The following is a 21,401-nucleotide window of genomic DNA, read 5'->3' on the forward strand; positions in this document are numbered from 1 at the left end:
TTATATGTTTTAGTCTAAGTGGGATTATAAGTTTTAGTCTAAGTCAATAATATATCATTTCTTATGTGGGATTATATGTTTCGTTTCAATACCACGTTCCAAAGCACCTTGTATGACTCATAACATAGCTCCCCTGTCTTCACTAGTAAGGCCAAAGTAATTGGAATGCAAACTCTAGAGATGGCATAGGCTCCTCTCCGGCACCACTGTATGACTTTTTGTTACCGTAGGAGGATGCTTCCCCGATGCAACTCAAAGCAAAACTGGCAAACCTGTTCTGAGTTTTGGTAGCCACAGCTTCAAAAATGCCCTCTAACCTAAGGGATTGATAAATAGCATACTCCATATGCCGGAATAACCGCTGGCTACCCATGGTTAGAATCCCATCGTATATATAACCAAACGGGTTTTGTGGAGTCACCGAATTATATGACGGTTACAACCCCATCATACACATAGACAATCAATTTGGCTTAGACATCACTTTGCATCATAAGTTCATAACACATGATACGTATCAAAAACATAGTGAACTATTTATGTACCATAATTACTTATTTATGCCATGTCCATATCCAATGATAAGAAATGTGACATACATGTTAATATATTTAGTACACAGTCTATATGCTTGTTAGATATGTTTAGAAATTAATCATATCTCTTAACGAGTGCTTTGTATCGATATTACAAATTAAGTGCATTCAGTCATATGTGTGAGTTACATATGACTAATCGTTGCTCAACTTCGTTTCATAACTGATATGAGAGGAAGAAGGAAACGAGGTGGTCTTATCTGTATTTGTGGTTTTGTGTCTAAAAGTATTTTTCATGTATTGGTCTCGTTACGTTTTTCTTAATCTTGAATAAAATATACAAAGCCTTGAGGTTGTATTTGTGGTTTGCGTATGTATAGTATATACAAAAGGCGTTGACGAAATAAATGTATATATATATACTTTTAGATAACAAATGTTATTCTAGTGTAACTAGAGATCTTGTGATATTCATTATGATATCAATGCTAACAAATCGATATCTCAATCGTAAATCTTTAGATCTACTACTTTGACCCCTATGTATACCCCATATTTTCTATTAGTGGGCGGGGTGATGGATTGGATTGGAAACACAATTCTCAACCTCTCACTTGACACCATATAAAAATAATGAAAGTAAAAAAAGAAATTGTGTTTCCAATCATATATAGCTCTCCTCATTTCGATATTACTTCCATAGTAAATTAACATGTACAATACACATCATCCAATTGGTTGGATACTAATTGTCACACAATTTAGTCGATCACTTGAAAAGCGCAATCAAAAGCCAAACGCTAGCTTTCTACAAAGTCCTTCATCATATCAGAATAATAAAACATGCATGCCACTCAACGAAGTTAACATCATATCCTAATCCTCCCAAACAATCTTTGAGACCTATATTGTGAAACTATGATGAACAACTTATAACTATCTCACTTTGGGAAGCATTAGAATGCGCCTATAGCTTGAGAAGTTTGCCTAAGATATTAATTGGGAACTATGACGAACAACTTATAACCATCTCATACGTAGCTATTAATTGGGATAAAGTGACCTCTATACGTTTAGGAAAATGACCTCTACATAGATCGTTGAATAAAAAGAAATTTGCTAAATTGGACCCATTCCAAGTTCCAAAACCCGCGAAATTAAAAGGAAATCAAACCGGCGGTAATTATAAGAACCAGAAATCAAACCGGCGGTTATTAGAAATAAATTGAACCAGAAAACGAAAAGCGACGACATGGAGACCGGCTGTCAATAAAATCACATTAAGCTTGACCTTGGGCCTAAAAGCCCATCTATGCTAAAGTGAAACGACAGCGTTTTCCAAACTAGGCTACAGGTTTCTCTTTTTGCGGGAAAGAGCTCTAAAAAAATTCTCAGCAAATTTTTGTCATCGCCGTCGTCGGTAATAATCGCTGGTTACGTTGCCGGAGATGAAGGAACTCAAATTGGAGAAAGCTCGATTGATAAGCTTAGTTACACAGCTACCATAAACGTCGCAAATAACCTCTACATAAAACCTTCAATTACTAAAAACAAAAAGCCAATATTTTTGGTCCATAGAACAATTCTATGTGCAAAAGAGAGATGATGATGAATCTATCCCTTACACACGCTTGCTTTGGTTCCTACTAGTAGCCTTAAGACATATATATAGAAACATTAGGATCTAGTTCAAGTAGGGTTTAACCTCAGGTTTAGGAACCTGAAGATTCACACTTGAACTTTGAGCAGAAGCCGGATTAAGAGAACGTTGTGCAGAAACCGGATTAGGAGAAGCAGCTTGTGGATTTAATGAGGAGGTGGCATGCTCTACATAGCAACGAACTTGAGGAGCTGCATTTTCTCTTTCAATCATGAGCTTGGCGATGAGGTCTCCTGGGAGGTTGATTTCAAGCTTATAATCTGCCACAAGTTCTAGTATAGCTCTCAATCTTCCAGCATCTTTGTCTTTAGCCTAAAGGAAGAACCAAACATAGAGTGACTATCTCTAAATAAGTTAACTAATCAGTTACAAGATCAGGGAAGTGAACATAAGAGTTTTGAACCTGAGAGGATTCAGCTGGTCTACTCTCCAGGGCAGACCGTCTTAGATTGATGATCTCTTTCCTTAAGAGATGGGAGGGTGACAACTCTCCATTAAGCTTAAACAGACATATAAGCCGGACTGCAGGAATATATTGGTTTTTCTTGATGAGCTCTTTAACAAACTCTGCAAAAGAGAAAGAGTTAAATGTTAGTTTATAAGTCTTATGTATGAGATATCAAAAAATGGTTCTGAAGATCTGATGGCTACAAAACTAACTTCGGATTTCAGTATTGAGACTCAGAGACTTGAAGAGTCTTGGAGCCTGTTCGTAATGAGCAATAGACGAAGCAAGTAAAGCAGCTTCTTCTTCATTGATCAAATTCTTTAATCCATATGCCACAATGAACAGAAGAAAGGCCAGGACCTCGAGAGATGATTTTTGAGCTTCGATAGCTATCATCCCTTTCCACAGTGTTGCAACTTGTGTGGCTTTGTTCTGCAGTTGAGGATCATCTGGTCGTTGAATTTTTGTGAGCTCCTCAAACGAAAGAATCAAAATCCGAAGCACTGCATCTTGAAAACCCAATTCTACATTAAGATGGTCCTGCAATTCTACCAGAACAAATTCTGCTGGATTAGGTAAATCTCGAAGAACACTGGACACTTCATGGCGTGAAAGAGTAGCTGCTGGGATTTCATGATGTGTGAGAGCATACTCATTAACCGGTGCAGTTTCTGCTGCAGCTGCCTGCTTCTCTTTCTTAACAAGAACAGTGCTCATATTTCTCAGCCGTTTCTTACTCAACTCAAGTTCTCTTTGAATTTCCTCCAACTCTTTAGATTTCATGTCAAGCTGTTCGCCTGAGATCGTTATCAGACTGTTCAATGATTGGACCCTCTTTTCATTGACCTCAATCTCAAATTTGAAATGGTTGTTAGATTCTACAACACATTCCAACTCCATCTCTTTAGCAACAAACTCTTCAGATAGTCCCTGGATTAACTGCCAGATAGAATCACGCTGATTACGCAAGACAACAAGCTCATTAGTATGTTTCTCAATCAGCTTTATGATTTCCTCCAATTCTTCAGATTTCGAGTCAATAGCTGATAGCTTGTTGTTCAATGTATGTATCATCGTTTCTTTCCGCTCAAGGACAGAAATGGATTGCTTGATAGATTTTCTCACATATCCCAACTTCTTCTTGGCAGAAAACAACTCCACTGACCGAATCTTAAGCAGTTTCCGTCGTGACACTAGTTGCGCATCTACGGTTGCAAGCTGTTTTCCCGATCCTTCAATCTTGTCAAGAGTCAGTCCCAAAACTCTCTTCTTTCTATCCGTCTCCTCTTCCATTTCTCGCGTTAGTTGAATGTGTTTCTTTTTCTCGGACTCTATCTGATTCTTGAGCAGATCAAGTTCCTTTTCTTTACCTTTAACCTCCTTCCTAAACCTTTCAGATCTTACATTCAAATCAGTAGCTTCAGCCTCTGCTGCTTTAATCTCTTTAGCCCTTGCTTCCATTTCAGAGGAGCTTCTGCAGATAGTCTCCAAAATCTCCTTGTGTGTCTTCTCCTTGGCAACAAGCTCTTCAGATAGTACTTGGATAAGCTGCTTTACAGTATCATGTTGATTCTTGAGCAGATCAAGTTCCTTTTCTTTACCTGTAACCTCCTTCCTAAACCATTCAGATCTTACATTCAAATCAGTTGCTTCAGCCTCTGCTGCTCTAATCTTTTTAGCCCTTACTTCCATTTCAGAGGAGCTTCTGCAGATAGTCTCCAAAATCTCCTTGTGTGTCTTCTCCTTGGCAACAAGCTCTTCGGATAGTGCTTGGATAAGCTGCTTTATAGTATCATGCTGATTCTGCAACACAGCAAGCTCATCGGTCTGTTTCTCAATCAACTTTTGCCTTTCCTCCACTTCTTGGGATTTCGAGTCAATCCTTTTACTACAATCCGTTATGATATTGTTTAGCAACTGTATCTTGTTTTCTTTCAGCTGAAGGTCAGAATTGGAAAGCTCGATGGATTCCCTCAAACATCCCAACTTCTTCTCTGTAGAAACTAGCTCCATTGACCGAGTGGCAAGCCGTCTCTGTTGCGAATCTAGTTGCTCATCTACGCTCGCAAGCTGCTTGCTAGATTCTTCAATCTTGTCAAGAATCAAAGACAAATATTCTGCCTTTCTAGCTGTCTCTTCTTTCACTTCTCTCTTACGGTCTTCAATATTAAGAACCTCATTGCAAAGCCTCACATGCTCAGACTTGACCTGTTTCAACTGTTTACTCCTTACCTCAATCTCTCCCTGAATCCTTGCCGATGAGTTCTGTTTCTCACTCAGCTGATTCCTCTTTGACCTTAGTTCTTCAGTGCACTCTTCCACCAATTTCTTCAAATCACCAGCTTTAGACTTTTCTGCTTCAAAAGATTGACTCTTTTTGTCAAGGTCTAAGCTCGAAATCTGCAGCTGCTTCTCCTTAAACTCTAGTTCTCCAGACCTCCTGTTGATATTGTCTTCAACAGTCTCAAAATGCTTACGCAAACCCTTCAATCGACGGGAGTAGGCTATGATTTCAGAAGCATCAGCTTTAAGTTTCTCAACTGATTTGTGGAGATACTGTCTCTTTGACTCAGTGAGTTCTTCTTCATAACTAGACTTCTCCATAGCAACAAACCCAAACAAGTTTATGAAATTTCAGTCTTCAAAAATCTCCAAAACCTGAAAAAAAAAAAAAGGAGATGAGAGAATCTTAGATCTAAGCAAAAAAAGTATCCAGGAAATGCATACATTGTTGATAAATCGAACACAGGTGATAAAAAATGAAAGCTTTTGTTAGTAGCTCCGAGAGGACGAACAGAGGAAAAATTCCCAAAGCTAAGGTGAAGAGAAACCCTAACCCCTAATTAAGTAACGAACAAATCTTTGCCTATGTATAATAGAAAACAACAAGATCAAACTGAAGTCAGATTACAAAAACCCATGAAACGATCAAAGAACAACAACAACAACAAAAAAAACCCTAACTTTTCATTAAATCAAAGTGGAGCAAAAACTCAATTAGAGGGAAAAGAGAGTTTCTGAAGAGATAAACGCAGGCTTTAGCGAGAATCAAAGTGCTCACCTAAGCTCTCGATCTCTTGGTATCTGAATTTTTGTTTTAGGTTCTGCAGGAGGAGGGAGGAGGGAGGAGATGACGAGTTGACGACAGAGTTAAATGGCCTGACTGATGTTGTAGCCGTTGCGATTAGAAATCTCCTGACTGATCGTTCAGATTGAATGAAGAACAGCCGTTGGATTAAGACTTGATGGGCTTATTACTTTTTGGATCTAATATTTTTCATTTTATACATAGATAAGAAATCTCTTATAAATAAATTTCCATTTTTAATGCTAAACACTACAATATTTATTAAAAAGGAAAAAATACCATTAATATATTGTGGCATTTTTTGTATACTTTTTTATATACGATTCATGGTTTAATTGTTTAAAATCACTTGGTATATTATTATATTATATAGAATAGAGAAACTAATACTTGTTCAATATTAAGTATTATAAAATTGCATCCCTAATTGTAATCGGTATAATCAATTTTAAAGAAACTGGAACTATTTAAAACCAATTGCATTCCACGACCATGTAATATAAAGAATAAATATATTTTCATTTTTAATGCCAAATACACAACAATGTTCATTAAAAAAAGGTAAAAAAAAACCATTAACTATTGTGGCATTTTTGTACGATTCATGGTATAATTGTTCAAAACTCTTGGTATATTATAGAATATAAACTATTGTGGTCTTGAGCTATTTCTTTTTTTCTTCTGTTGCACAAAAAGAAACTTCAAACTTAAACCGGTAGCGTTGATTGAGGATAAACCGGTAGCTTCAAACTACATAATGTAAAGCAGAGCAAAAACGAAATAATAATAAAATGCAACTAGAAATTTTGCTCCTTGGAGAGTAATCAGAATCTTGAACTAGTAGTGGCGATTGACTTGTTGGCCTGGCGGATTTTCAATGACGTCGTCACTGATTTTCCTTTGTAGTTGTGCTGATTCACGCTTCTCGTAATCCAGTTCCGCTTTAATCCGGGCCAGGTCAAGTTTTCTTCTGTCATAGGTTTCTTTAACCTCCCTTTGCGTGGCCTCTTCGTCGAGGATTCTATCCTCTACCCATCTTACATTATTATTAACAGTGTTGAGTCTTTCTTGTTGCATGTCCATTTTTCGGTTTGTAGATGCTACCTGTTCCTTTATCGATTCCAACTTAATCTTTTGTTCCTCAACCTGCTTCCTTAAACCTATGAGATCAAGTAGACCAGAGGTTTTTGGCAGCTGCTTAGAGTCCTCCTCCTCTAATTTCATAGTGAGAGTTTCCTTGAGACGTTGCTGATGATGAAGTTCTGCAATCTTTGTCTGCAAGTTTTGAATTTCATGTATTCTTAGAACCATCGTTTCGAGCTCTTGCCTTCTCTGTTGCCGTTGCGTTTCCTTCGTCTCTAAATCTTGAAGTCTCTCAAGTAAGGCGTCTTGAACTGTCTTGAACTCATGTGGAAGATGTTTCTGTTTTTCAGAACCAGCTATGATTTCAGCCGCTTGCCTTCTAGCGGCCTCAATAGATTGACGGATCGTTTGGTTTCTCAAAACCGAGAGAAAGTCTTTGTTATCTGCCATGACCTTCATGATGTCACTGGACTCAGGCTTCACCACATGCGTTTTCTTTTTAATATCTGCATGCATAAATCCCTCGTGTTGCTTAAGCGTGTACTCATCTATACGCTTTTCCAATTCATCCTTCCTTTTTTGGAGCTGAGTGTAATCCTCCTCTGCCTTGTGCTTCATCCTCTTGTCTCCTTTAGTCCTCTCAGCAGCATCAAAGCCATCAACCTCAGAGACATTCTTGACGAGTTCCTCCACGCTTCCTCTCTGCCTTTTGGTTGAACTACTAGGTTCGTCACCTTTGCTGCACGCAACGTAAGATTTCTGGCAAACGGTACAGTGCATAATTACTCTGTTCATACATTCTCTCGAGTATGTATGTCCATGGCCACAGTTCACGCAACGCGTCAATAACGTGCGTACAATATCACCAGCCCTCATTTTCGCCCTCGCAGCCTCTTCTCTGTTAAATACCATTGTCGCTCGCTCTTATCAGGACCTCCCTTTCCCGGATCAGCTAACTAAGTCTCCACAAAACAAACAAATAAGCCAAAGGAACCAATAGCTCATATATAGTCCCTACACAACGCAAAATCCAGAGTACTATTGTGATTAACCTAATTTTAAAACGTTAAGAGTAAGCAAAACTCTACCTATATAGCGCTGCTAATAAACATTAAAGAGACAAGAAATTGAAACTAAAGCAGAGAGCAATTAAACAAGACTCTCTGAACACTCAACCTAATTGTAAATTATAATTCTGATATCAGAACTCAAAATACCTTACACAGGGAGTCAGATTCGTAAGGAGATTAAAAAAAAAAACCTAAACTGAATGAAACGAAGAGGAGAGGAAATGAAAAGATTATGAATATCTATATATATAAAGTTAACTTTGCTCACTTCTCTTTCCTCCACATCAGCATCCACCTAATCAATTTTTTTGCATAAAAAATATTATTTTTAATATCCATTCATTGCATATTTATTATTTATAATTAATAATAGTAAAAAATAAATATAAAACGAATTAACTAAATTTAATTAAATTTTAAAATAGTATAAACAATAATATAATTTTTTAGTAAATAATAAAAATAATAACTATCTAAAATGAATTAAGTAAAATAAATGAAAATTTTAAAATAGTAAAAATAATACTACAAATTTGTTTTAGTAAAGATGTTATTATTAAAATTATAACCAAAAAATTAGTATATTCCAAAATTTAGAATGGATTAATGAGTTTTAGAATGTAAGTAAGATTTTAATGCATGGTGGAGTAAAAAAACAAGTTATGTATTTGTATTTATAAAAATATAAACATGAAAAGAAAATTGAAGTAAAATATTAGTTTCTAAAAAACATATATCATAAAGATTTATTATTAAATTTTACTTATATGACAGAAAAAATAATTACTTAATTTAACTTAACTTAAAAATTTTGATCTAAAACAAAGATATTGTAAAGGGCGCACTTTTTTTTTGGAAAAACTATGAAAAAAATATTTGAAAAAATAATCTATCTAAAAAAACAAAATCAATGGTGAGGAAATATAGAAAAAATGATATGTAAGCCGTCACAAAAAGTGGCATGTGATTTGTATAGCATATCCCATAAGGTATATTATCAACTAAAGCTACAGTTTTATAACATGATATAAAACATATATAACAAATATAACATATATATATTATCAAATGCTTTTAACCCAAAACATTGGTAAAAACAACGTACAATAACATATGAGATTATGTTTCTTTATATTATCATTTAAAGTACACTATGTTTCTTTTTTGAGAAGACGAAGATGGGGTTGCATCACAAAATTAACATATGCAAATAACATATGAGATTTTAGAAAAATATGTAACTTGGATTAGTGAATAGATATTCATTGTAGGGTTTAAACGTTTCATCATTTAAGCATTTTGACTTAGTCGAAAATTATATTATGGCAGATGATGCATTTGGACAACTTCATTGTAGCGACATAACACTAAAACTGTTCAAAACTTTGTATATTTGCATTTAATATAGAATATTGATATGTTTAAATGGTCTCTATAATAAAGTCACCGATCGACATTGACGTTAAAACTTTTAAAATTATGTTTTCATGAGATATGAATATGGAAGAACTCTTTAAAGATAAAAGGTAAGAAGATTGTCGACAAAATTATTGCGACACTAGACAATATATGTTATATATAGATTATCAAAATAAGTACGACATTTATATAGATTTATCTTTTAATCTTCAAATTATATTATATTTAATGATTTTTATTGATAAAAAATTTAACTATAATCCCAGTAAAATTGCAAATAGTCAAATAGATATAACCAATATAACAAAGAAATATTATCTTCAAAAATATATATATTGTATATCACTGGGTAAAGTAAGTTTAATATTTACATAGATTTATACTCAAAGTTGGAATGATTATATTTGAGCTCAACAATTTTTATTGATAAAAAATATTTTAAATTAAAATCTCGAGCATGCACGGGTACAAATTCTAGTAATATATAAATAAAACCTTTCTTCTTTTTCATAATCTGAATTAAATAGTTTTCCTAATTGTACACCTTTTGGTTAATTAAATAGTTTTCTGTATCTCGTTTATTTCTCCTTTTCACCGTGACCGCCGGATTAACCCGACGTATCTGCTGTTAATAAAGTTGGCTAGATGGGCTTATTAACGAGAGATATGCTTGTTGAGCTTTCATTTGATCATTACTTTAAAAAAATCCCGTTTTTCGTTTTTTTTTTTTTTGAGATCTCAATAAAAAAAATTTACATTAAAAAGGAAAAAAAATGATAACCAACATGAAACCTTTAACACTGTTTCTTACCAAAAGGCCAATGTGTCTCAAAAAAACAAAAAACCGCAAAGGTTTCTTTAGTTACATCAGGTCCGAAGAATCTACCTTCCTTGAAAGTATAAAGCCGACGGACGAACTCCTGCTAGATGCAGAATCAAGCCTTGACCCGAATCACGAAAGAGCCTGTGAAAGCACATGAGAGAAGGTTACTTACCAACCCGTAGCAACTTAAAATGATGACAGGTAACACAGGTTTATGATATATATGACTCGACCTACATACCAAATTTTAAGCAAATATTTTTACCCACTTTTTAATCTTTCTTCCTCTCCGATGTGTGATTTTGAAAATACTGAAGACAGATCATTTGAAAGACGATAAAGGCAACCTTTATAGTATATACTACTTACATGTGGGAAGGCTTGATATGTCTGCAGAGACAGCACAAGGTATCCCCAAGTTGGAGAGGACACCTCTTATGATCCCGCATGGGAAATACAGGTACATGCTCACCGCTTGTGCTGCTTTGCTTTCCCCTGGAGTCGACGGATCTTCGGTTTCTTTCTCAGATGAAGAGTCAATTGAGACACGAGACAACCACCGGAACTTGTTGTCTTGCAATACAAAAGTACCCTGAAGTAACAAACATTTGTGATAAACACACACAAAAAAACATTGGTGAGAAATTCCAATTTTTTTAAAGGAAATCTTACCCGGTGATTTGTCTTTAAATTATCAATCTGCTTCTTGAAGACCTCAGACCAGAAGTCTTTGCAGATAAACTTGATTGCCTCTAAATGGTCACTGAACCTTGGTCTTTCCATAGTGTACCTAATGACATTAAAAAGGATGGAGTTATGCACAATACAATAATATGCAGTATCTATCTTCCACCATACAACATTGCAACAAAAGCTGCTTCCACAGGCTAAAATCATTCTTTTGATACATGTCAACGGAATACTATTTTCTTACTGATATAATCAAATCTTCTGAGAGTCATATTTCTTAGGTAACATAAATAGTTTTCTCACCAAAAACATTGCATTAGAGCAATGAGAAACTAAACTGAGTCTATTATTTCAATTCAGTAAAACATGCACTCCGAATTCATGACAGTTGATCTCAGATTCAAATTTGTTGAGCAATGGCAATACTCAGAGCCAACCATTGATAAGTATAACACCTAAAATCCAAGAAACAAGAAGAACCAGTTGAAGTTCCAAATTTTTCTTAATAATTCCTAGGTCAGTACTAAATTCATCTCCAAAAGATTTGACAATTGCTCAACACTAAAACCCAAATTAAATATAAAACTCAGATCAAACTCTCAAACATTCTTGGCTAATTAGACTCGAGATATATGACAAATCCAATATCAGAGAATCAACGCTAATGATATAAAACTTCGCCATCATCCCTCAGATCTACAGCTAATACTAACATTCCATACACCTCCCGAGAAAAAATCTCACTGATAGATGAAGAATCAGATCGAAAGAAGAAAACAAACCTCTCGGAGAGCTGGTGGCCGACTTGATAACCAATGGCTTCGATCCTCCTCGCGGCGAGTTCCGGCTTGTTAGCGTAGAATCTACCACTGTACATAGCCACCATCTCCATCAACATAGTGTCTACACAGCTCTCCGCTACTTCTCTCCCCATTCTCTCAAGACTCTTTCCGTCTCTCTCTCTCTCTCTCTCTCTCGACGACACGACCGGTTTTGGAATTGGGATGATGATGATACGATACGAAAGCTCCCCCCCCCCCCCCCCCCCCCCCNGATCTATTGACTTGTAGAATATCACATGTAAGTCCTTAACAGTTTCTGTTGTTTCCGATCTTGTGACTTAAGTTTTGAATGTGTTATATATAACCCTGAATCTCTCATTTTAAACCGAGATCATATTGGTTCATTTTTTCGTTCTCATATCCGGTTACACAATTATTCATGGTCATTCGAATTTAAATTCATTTGATTTTATTTATAATATGGTTATAAATCATTTTAAAAACTTTTTTAATGTATTAATTGAGTAATGTATGTCATTTTCTTGTAATTCGAATAAAAAATATGCATCAAAAAGTTAAATTTTTTATGAACTTTATTTATTATATAGTGATTCAAAATAATTAAAAACAAAATCAAACAGAAATGAAAGGAGAAACACATGATGATTAGCGTGCATTTATCTATATTTAACATTTTTAAGTACATTTTGTGTACTTTTGGTTATACTTATTTATAAAAAAATTTGTAAAATTAATCCCTAAAAATTGCAAAAAAACAACAACAAATAATTTAATGTTCTAACTACAATTACAATATTCTCATCAAATCTTCGACTTATCAATATATTAACTACACTTGCAGATCTTATAGGAAAAGAAAACATGATATACTTCAGTAACTACACTCACACTCATGATTAGTGGTGTATTATATTACTAGCATATATTATAACTACATCCAAAATTGTAATATTTTCAAGTTATTGTATACTTGATCACCAAGATTATCTCTGCACATTCACACAAAAAAACCCTACGATCTCTTTAATGTTTAGACACTATAAATACTTTTATAAATACTTACTTTCTTACTTTTTGTTTATATCACATATATTTCTTACTTTTTGTTTATATCACATATATTTCTTACTTTTTGTTTATATCACATATATTTCTTACTTTTTGTTTATATCACATATATTTCTTACTTTTTGTTTATACATTACTTATGTTTTGCTTATCTTCTTCTTAATAATTTTGTTTTTAAACTTAATTCATATATTAATAATTATAATGTATTGACAGAGTTGTAATCAAATATAAATTATCTAAAAATTAAATTCAGTCAAAAATAATCATTTTAAATCTGTTCTATTATTTTAACTAGTCAAAGATACAACAAGTTAATTTTTATAATAGAGGATTATATACAAAAAGATACAATTTAGGGTTCTACCTCAAATTATCTATACTAGTATTTTTGCTTTGAAGAAAGAAAAAGGAAACTAATGCTGTGCAACTAGCTCATCTAGCTCAGGGTATATAACAACAGAGAAGAACTTGTAGTACAAGTTCATGCAAAAGCCACTTTTACCATAATGGTAAAAGTGGATAACAGCACAACGTCTAATGAGGAATTACGCGTGAATTTGAATACTAATGTTGTGTAAACAAGAGAGCAGAAAAGAGTAATATAAGGAATTAGCGTGAAGCAGTTGTTTAGTTTATGTAAAGAAGACATTTCTAATGTAGATATCATCTACAATGACAAAATCTAAACAAGAGACCTTCTAGAATACTAATGTTGTTTAATAGAATACTAATGTTGTGTAGATTATGTAAAAAAATATATATATATCCTAATGTAGATATCATCTACATTCTACAATGGCAAAATATCTAAACAGAGACCTTCAGTAGAATACTTACTGTGGTAGCCAAAATCGAAGCATCGTTTACTAGATTGCAGGGATAGGAATGATGACTAGATTGCAGGGCAGCCTCAGTAATCCTTGAGTTCCCGATGCTCAGCCTCCTTCTTCAACTCCTCCTTCCTTGAATGTAGAAGGGCAGCCCCAGTAAGAGCAAGAGATCCAACTGCCAGGCCTAGATTTTTTTTGGCTTGAGGAGCATTGTACACCTTGCTGGCCATGCCTAAAACCAGAGCCACACAGTTTTGTGCTCTGGTGACGGTATTTGCAACCGCGGGGTTGACCCAGGGATAGGCTTCCCGGCAGCATCCATGGCCTTGATAATCGGACCCGCTGAAGCTTTGACGCTCCTCTTGACGCACCCCTTTTTCAGGAGATCAAGGGGAGCATCAGGTAAGTCAGAAAAGCTTATCTGGCTTATCTGATCTTTACCTCCTTCGTCTCCTTCTCCTTTCATGATGTTTCAGAATACAACGATGATGTGTAGAAATTAGTTTTGCTTTGAAGAAAGATGCTGTGTAACTAGCTAGCTCATCTAGGGTATATAAAAGCAAAGAGAACTTGCAGTACAAGTTCATGCAAGTATGCAACAACCACTTTTACCATAATGGTAAAAGTGGGATAACAACACAACTCATTAGGTGTTGTTTGATGAGGAATTACGCGTGAATTTGAATACTAATGTTGTGTAAACGAGAGAGCAGAAAAGACTAATATGAGGAATTAGCGTGAAGCAGTTGTTTAGTTTATGTAAAGAAGACATTCCTAATGTAGATATCATCTACAATGACAAAATCTAAAAAGAGACCTTCGATAGAATACTAATGTTGTATAACATAACAGATCCATTCTTTACATCTCAATTGAATTATTAATGATTTTTTTTTAAGATTAAAAAAAAAGCTTAATAATATTCCGCCACATCTTAAGTATCTTAACCAAATTAAGTTTTTAATGAATTTAATTTATAGATAAATTATATTTGATTACAAATTTTGTCAATACATTATAATTATAAACATATGAATTAAGTTTAAAAACAAAACTATTAAGAAGAAGATAAGCAAAACATAAACAATATATAAACAAAAAGTAAGAAATAAATGTGAAAAAAATCATAAGTTTAATTTGAGACACTAATATCTTTTTATGAGTTCTCACATTTACCAATCCCATTCTCGCTTATTCCGTTGGATTTTGTTTTGTCTCGTTTCATATTTCTAGAAACCTGAGAGCGTTTTTTTTGAAAGAAATGAAAACTAAGTAAAGAAATGGAAAGAAATGTTGACAGAACTCGAGTCTTTAAGTTTGTAACATTTGGTACAGTATTAGAGGGTCTCATCCATCGGTTGTTACATACAACATTGTTCTTTTGGGAATTTGTAAAGCTCATAGGATCGAGGACGCCATCGATGTTTTGGAATCAATTGTGGGAAATGGATGTAGGCCTAACGAAAGTAATTATCTTGTGCTTAATGAAGGCACTGGATTTACTGGATAGAGAGCAGAAGCAATGGAGTTAGCAAACGATATGGTTCATGGAAATGGGGAAAATTAAGTTTTATTCTTGGTACTGTTGTGTGTAAAGAGGGGAAATGGGGAAAAGATAGGAACAAGGAGAGCACTAATCAGAAGGAAAGCTCAAGATGAGAAGGGTTGGATTCATGGTCAAGCCCTTTCCTTGATTTTTGCCAGAGCTGTGACTCTATGTTCAGCTTCCTCAGCTCCATTAGCCCTCTTTCAACTGCACCCGTTAAATTTACCCAAATTCATATTTATGTTTGCTTTTATTTGCATACATCTCAATGTCAGTGAGAGTGAGTAAAGAATACTGTACCATCAACAGCATCTTGTGACGTGGCAGATCGAGTCCCTTGGTTTATCCAATACTGGAGACGCTCCTCCGCTAGATCAGATTCAATATCATGGTTCTTAGCTCTTCTCCAGAAATATGAAAGCCATGCCTGTATCCAAAGCCACAATGAGATGGTCACACTTACACCTAACGTTACCTGATAATTGTGATGTGATTTTCTTTACCTGTTTAAAACTCACATCTTCAACTTCTTCGTCGCTTAACTCTGATTGGGACAACCAAAATGCATAAAGAACGTTCGAGGGAAAAAAATCAGGGTTTTATCATATAATGACATGACCTTGCTTAGGGTCTGATCACAATAGTGCTTCGTGTGATAATGATCAATAACAAAAACATCATGTTGTAGAAATTATTGACTTACCAAAGGCTTCAAATTGACCATCCATTGGCAGTTTCACTTCGTCTATGAATATTGGAAAATAAAATATGGATTAGGAAAAGGTTAATAGTATATGTTCAAGGAAACATCAAGCAGATGCATATACAAGTTAAGTATCGTTTCAACGTAGATCTTTGGTCATCATCACCTGAAACAAAAAACTTTGATGATGAGCTCCGTCTATTTTGAGCCATGACAAACGCAACGGCTTCCTGAACCTTTTAAGACAGAGCAACGGATGATACTTAAAACCCTCTTGAATAACCATCTAACTACAGACCTTTGCTTCTAAAAAATGGATAGAGGCGACAAGAAAAGTTCTCATGTTATGTTAAGTTTTCTCACCTTTAGTGAAGCCAGCTCCCGCAAACCTTTCTCAACCCAAATCATGCTTTCGACATTTCCTTCCCCAGAAGTTTCTTGCAGATTTTCTAATGATTTTTCTCTTTCGCCTTTAGTGTTGTTAGCTGCTTGGTGGGGAAATCAGAGGGTAAGAACGAGCGAGGTCAGAATAATACTAAACATCTACCGTTAAATTTCTGCACCAAGATGAAAGAATTACATTGTGAAACTCCATCCCTTGCTCTTTTTCCTGCCGACAGAACAATCTCTAAAGGAAGAGGTGCAAATGATGACCAGTATTCATGCTTTGCTCCTGCAATATCCGCTTGAATGCCTGCCACAACATTTCGCCCAACTTTAGCCCATTATGTACAATATTTAGAGAAATTTACAGTAATATCAGTGTAAAGATCTGTTTTATAGACTATAATATGTGTAAGAAGTCAAGGTAGTACCATGTCTAACGCATAAGCCCCAATAACGTGAAAGCCAACACCTCTTCAGAACAACCTCTTCCTAAGATAAAGAGCTATAGATGAGAAGATATCGACATGAAAAGACACTAAATGGAAACAAAATGTATAAACCTTAAACAGTAGCGTACCATTTCCTCCTGAGTCAATATCAATCTCTTGGTCACGGTCTTAAGAGAATTAAGCTCTGATACAACTTCATGAAGCTGCTCTAAAGAAGATGCTGCCTCATCCCTAGCGATCTAAATCCAAACCAAGATCTAAAACGTTAGTACAGATGCCAGTAAGAACAACAAAATACCTAAACTTGAAGTACCTCAGCTTCTGTGTGAAGAGCCGAAACATCTTCCCTCCTTCCTCCATGATTTTGTGATGCCACTCTCAAAGCAGCCTGAAAAGAAATGGTTTTGTGGATTATGTTACTTTTGATTGTCAAGATCTAAACTAATATCACAACGCATAATGAGTCAGCTGTCAAAACCATCTACACTGAAAAAATTCCTTTGCATATACAAAAATGGAGAAATAAGTTGTATTAAGAAATGCAGAAGCAAGTTACTGAATTCACGTTTGGACACTTCATTTGCTGATAATGATGGTAGGCAGACATAATTATTAGAACTTTATAATTTAAAAATAATGTATGGGATCATGTAGAAACTTGATCGGACACTAACCTCTCTCTGTTGTAGAGCTGCCTCCTTTCTGAAGTAAGAAACACATTCACAGAATTAGAAAATTTGCATATGTCAACTAAAAGTTGCACATAAACTGAAGCTTGCCTGCTTAAAAGACGTGCGTCCATAGTAACACCTTCTCCAAGGATTTCAACCTAATAAAAAGCAGCTTTGAGTTTATAGATGTAGTTAAAGTTCCAGAAAAGAAACACAGACTAATGATACAAACAGTTCGTAAGAAGGGACTTCTATGCTATTCTGAGGCATGAACCATCTGCTTACCTGTTTCTCAAGTTGCTTAGCTCTTGCATCTGCTTCGTCACACTTATCTTCTGCAAGTCGAAGCTGGGGATGCATAAATTAGGATGGGATGCAAACTATAGTAAAATGTACAGGTATTATCTAACTTCACAAAGAATCTGCTAGACTGATACACATAAGATATGGTTTTTCCCTGAGATTAGCAACATCCACGACAAAATTTAGATAGAGAATTCTCAAATTCGCCAATGTAATTTCAGGAGAGATGTCATCAAACGAAGTAACTAATGCCTACTGACACAAACTGTGAAAATTTACTGCCATCACCTTTTCTAACAAACTTTCATTTTCTTCTTGTAGCATATCAACCTGAAATGAAAACGAAAAATCTTGGAATCAAAAGCGTAAAGTGTAAGGAAAGCTCTAACCACAAAAATCTACAAAAGGAAAAGGCATGAGTTAGAGACAAAATAACCAGGAACTCAGAAATCGAAAATATAGACTGAACTAGTTAATGCGTTTCATGAAAATATATTATCAGCTCCTGAAGAAAGCAAACCTCATCTTGCAAAGCTGAAGTAGAACGTTGGCTGCCTAACTCTCTTAAGTTGCCAGAGCTTCCCAAATCCATGGAAAACCTGCTAATGGACAGAAACCACTGAACTAAGATCACACTTTAAATACATGAGTAGGTGAATGTGTATGAAGTGGGCAGATGTGAACAATGATGACTAAATGAGCATCCTCTAACATATCCAGCACTTAGTTTGAATATGCTAGTTACCTTTTGTCTTTTCGAAGATTGGTTGGCGTGTCGGATTGAAACGCAGGAGTCACTGGTTTAAGTGATATAGGCACCGAAGATGGCATTAAAGGAACTGTCCGTATTGGACGACCACTAAAAGATGAAAGAGCTGATGGAGGTTGATCCAGAGCACTGAGAGACTGGGATGATTTGTTAGAGACTACAGAACGAGCGGATGCAGATTGCTCCACTTGGTTGGTTGTCTGAGATGGATGACTCGTCAATGTTGAAATAGCTGAAGGTTCTGTAGAATCCTCGTATGATGTGGATCGGCTACTTGAAGTTGGAAGTCCGGTCTGAGGTTGTTCCTTAGTACGAATTGACTAATGGAAAATAGACAAAGTTTCAGAAGACGTAAAAGCAACAAAACAAAACTGATGCTAACAGTAAAGAATGAGTTACAAACTTTGAGGCATGAAACATCTAATGCTGATGCAGATAGTCCAAAACGGTTAACTACACACTCTTCTTTCCTGGTTAATGCCATAATGCTTATAAACACAAATGAAATGGTGATACTATTACAATCTTCAAAACACCAATAAACAGTGTTCTAGAGCTATCATGTCTTAAAATATCAAACTGGTTCTTGATTGACAAAATATCATTTTTTAGTGATAACTAGTTCATGATTCACTATTAGAGGTTACATTATCGAGACTAAATTTACCAAAGGAGTGCGAGGTCTCATTGAACGTCCACCTGCAAGTCCTATGCTTGGCATGCCACTAGTATACGACTCATCAAAATCAGCATCACCGTCTCCATTGGCTGGTGACTTAGCTAATGCTTGTGAATGCCTCAATGGAGGGGTTTTTGTCTGTAGTACACAGTGATAGGTCAAGTTTAACTAGCAAGAACACACTCGAAAAATAGTATGAAAAAAGCAAGAGATTTCAGAAATTTCCCTGCTAGCAACATGACTCACAAATTCTTTAAATCGATAATGTCTAACAAAGTAAATACCAGAGGAGAACGTGACCGTGCTGCCCTTCCACCAGCAAGTCCTACACTTGGAATGCCACTTGTATAAACATATGGAGTCTCATCATCTTCGTTATCGTCATCTGCTGGCTGATGAACTGGCATCACCGGACGCCCTTGTGGCTGGCTTTTGTTCTGTGCTTTCCAAATTATTTAATCTAGACGTTAAACTTATGTTGAAATTTTGAGAAACATGAACAAAACCTACAGTCAGCAAGTTTTCAAGAATCGGAACAATACCATAGAAGACTGTGGCCGCATTGCCCTCCCACTTCCAAGCCCAATACTTGGCCTACCAATTGTATAATCTACTGAAACAACATCATCATCATCATCGTCGTCATTCTTATTATCTTCATTAGCTGGTGGCGTCCGTCTCGGGGGTGCAATTTTAGTCTGCACGAAAAAAGGGTATTAGCATAATAAGGAAGTTGAAGCCAAGAAACATTTGGCAAGCAAAAAGAAGTTAAAACAACCATCACAGGAGACTGAGGTCTCATTGCTCTTCCACTAGAAAGTCCAATACTTGGTCTGGTGCTGGATACATCCACTGAAAAGTCATCATCATCATTATCATCATCAGCTAACTGTGGAGTTGCCCTCTGAGGACGCCTTGCAATAGGGTTCCTTACCTGTCATTCAAGAAAAACAGTATCACATAAAATCCCTAGAAAGAGACAAATTGAGAAATTAGCAAAGCTACCACATAGATGATTTGAAATTACCACTGGAGAGCGAGAAGGATGAGATCTTCCAGCAGCGAGTCCAATGCTGCCTGTACCGGAGGAGGAAGCATTATAGTCAAAGGAAAGATCGTCATCACTGTCTTCGTCGTCCCCTGTTTGATTTGACATGACAGCCGCAAGTCTCTGAGCAGCAGCTTTTGTCTGAGCTTTCTTAGCACTCGAAGCATTGGATCCAGAACGTGTATGAAGATGCATCAAAGGAGACGTCATCATAGGCGAAGATGGTGTTCCTGGTTCCGTACTCTTATTCCTAACGTGAACAGGTCTCGCGTTTCTCATCGTCGTCATCTACAAAAATTAACGAAATCAATCATCACATTCACATTCACATCGGTTGATTGAGAACTCAAAATTACACCAAAGTTACCAAATTTATCTCTGTTCCTAAAAACCCATCTCGAAATTTTGGAAATCACAGCAAAGTGAAATCCAGAAAAATCGAAAAGCAACACAAAAAAAAAGAAGCTCAAACGCGTGAACCAAACAGAAATTATTAGATTCAACGGAAATGTCTAAGAAAGTTTCAATCCAGAAATCGAAGAACAAATTCGCCATTTATGGCACCGAATTTTTCTCTCAAAAAAAAAAACGATCCGGTCGTTTAGCCAGAATTGGCGAGTGCCTTTCAACGGTCCGATTCACACAATGACACACAAAAAAAACAAAAAAAAGCTTTCGTCTTCTTCATTCTTATTCTTGTTTATTTATACTTTCCTCCCTAATATTTTAATATATTTCTCAATAGTACCTTAACTTCTTAATTTACACCTTCCACTCATATATTGTATTGTAATTACCCATAGTACCCTGAAACTTTTGTGTTTGCTTCCTCAGTGTTTTGATTTGGTCACCAGAGAGAAGAAATATACGAGATCATACGAATTCTGCTGTATCGTGAACATCAAATCTCAATTTTTCTGGAATTAGGGATTTAAATTCTACTCCTTTGAGGTGGCTCTACTTGGGTTTCTGATTCGTTCGATTTGAGGAAAATGCGAGTTCTCGGCGAGATTGCGGAGTCACCTTACCTGGTTTCACGGCTAAGCCCTAATTCGACGGCCACCGAGGGGTTTATCGGCGGATGGGTTGGGAAGTGTCATGGCTTTTTGCACAACACGGTTCTGATATTAGCATCTATTCTATTCGTGGCTTACTTAGCGTATGAGGCGAAGAAGAGCTTGTCGAAGTTGTCGAATCGGAGATCGTATATTATGATCGCCTATTACGGTTGTCTCTGGCTTGTTAGCTTGCTCAATCTTGCTTGGTGTTGCCTTCAGGTTTGTTAAGTTTTTTGGTTTTTTTTTTTTTTTTTTTTTTTTGTTAAA

General features: G+C 35.8%; 4 protein-coding genes across 5 annotated transcripts in view; 1 reads left to right on the forward strand and 3 right to left on the reverse strand.

Moving 5' to 3' along the window:
* LOC104706904 (A-kinase anchor protein 9-like) lies at positions 2,023–5,869 on the reverse strand. The gene is made up of 4 exons (XM_010423173.2): positions 5,706–5,869; positions 2,857–5,302; positions 2,600–2,763; positions 2,023–2,508 (listed from the first exon to the last, which is right to left on the reverse strand). The coding sequence occupies exons 2-4, from the start codon at positions 5,246–5,248 to the stop codon at positions 2,221–2,223; spliced, it is 2,844 nt and encodes a 947-aa protein (XP_010421475.1). The 5' UTR covers positions 5,249–5,302; positions 5,706–5,869; the 3' UTR covers positions 2,023–2,220.
* On the reverse strand, positions 10,047–11,848 carry LOC104706992 (trafficking protein particle complex subunit 6B-like). Its single transcript, XM_010423270.2, has 4 exons — positions 11,600–11,848; positions 10,800–10,917; positions 10,497–10,719; positions 10,047–10,268 (listed from the first exon to the last, which is right to left on the reverse strand). Exons 1-4 carry the CDS (start codon positions 11,749–11,751, stop codon positions 10,240–10,242), a joined length of 522 nt encoding a protein of 173 aa, XP_010421572.1. The 5' UTR covers positions 11,752–11,848; the 3' UTR covers positions 10,047–10,239.
* On the reverse strand, positions 14,815–20,728 carry LOC104707067 (coiled-coil domain-containing protein SCD2-like). Of its 2 annotated transcripts, none has more exons than XM_010423435.2 (22): positions 20,444–20,728; positions 20,056–20,364; positions 19,807–19,962; positions 19,571–19,726; positions 19,313–19,465; positions 19,017–19,166; positions 18,326–18,669; positions 18,101–18,179; positions 17,869–17,910; positions 17,563–17,625; positions 17,386–17,435; positions 17,281–17,308; positions 16,920–16,994; positions 16,735–16,845; positions 16,586–16,646; positions 16,351–16,464; positions 16,134–16,255; positions 15,937–16,006; positions 15,771–15,812; positions 15,571–15,611; positions 15,368–15,494; positions 14,815–15,274 (listed from the first exon to the last, which is right to left on the reverse strand). In XM_010423435.2, exons 2-22 carry the CDS (start codon positions 20,362–20,364, stop codon positions 15,159–15,161), a joined length of 2,409 nt encoding a protein of 802 aa, XP_010421737.1. In that variant the 5' UTR covers positions 20,444–20,728; the 3' UTR covers positions 14,815–15,158. The 2 variants fall into 2 exon arrangements, with proteins under 2 accessions (XP_010421737.1, XP_010421675.1); XM_010423373.2 differs by having other exon boundaries at positions 18,101–18,182.
* Positions 20,882–21,401, forward strand: part of LOC104707201 (transmembrane protein adipocyte-associated 1) — a 2,693-nt gene continuing 2,173 nt past the window's right edge. The window contains exon 1 of the mRNA XM_010423533.2: positions 20,882–21,353. Coding sequence (XP_010421835.1) covers positions 21,069–21,353 — 285 coding nt within the window. The 5' untranslated portion in view covers positions 20,882–21,068. The remainder of the gene's footprint in view (positions 21,354–21,401) is intronic.

The sequence above is a fragment of the Camelina sativa genome, chromosome 1, assembly GCF_000633955.1.
Source record: "Camelina sativa cultivar DH55 chromosome 1, Cs, whole genome shotgun sequence".
NCBI lineage: Eukaryota > Viridiplantae > Streptophyta > Magnoliopsida > Brassicales > Brassicaceae > Camelina > Camelina sativa.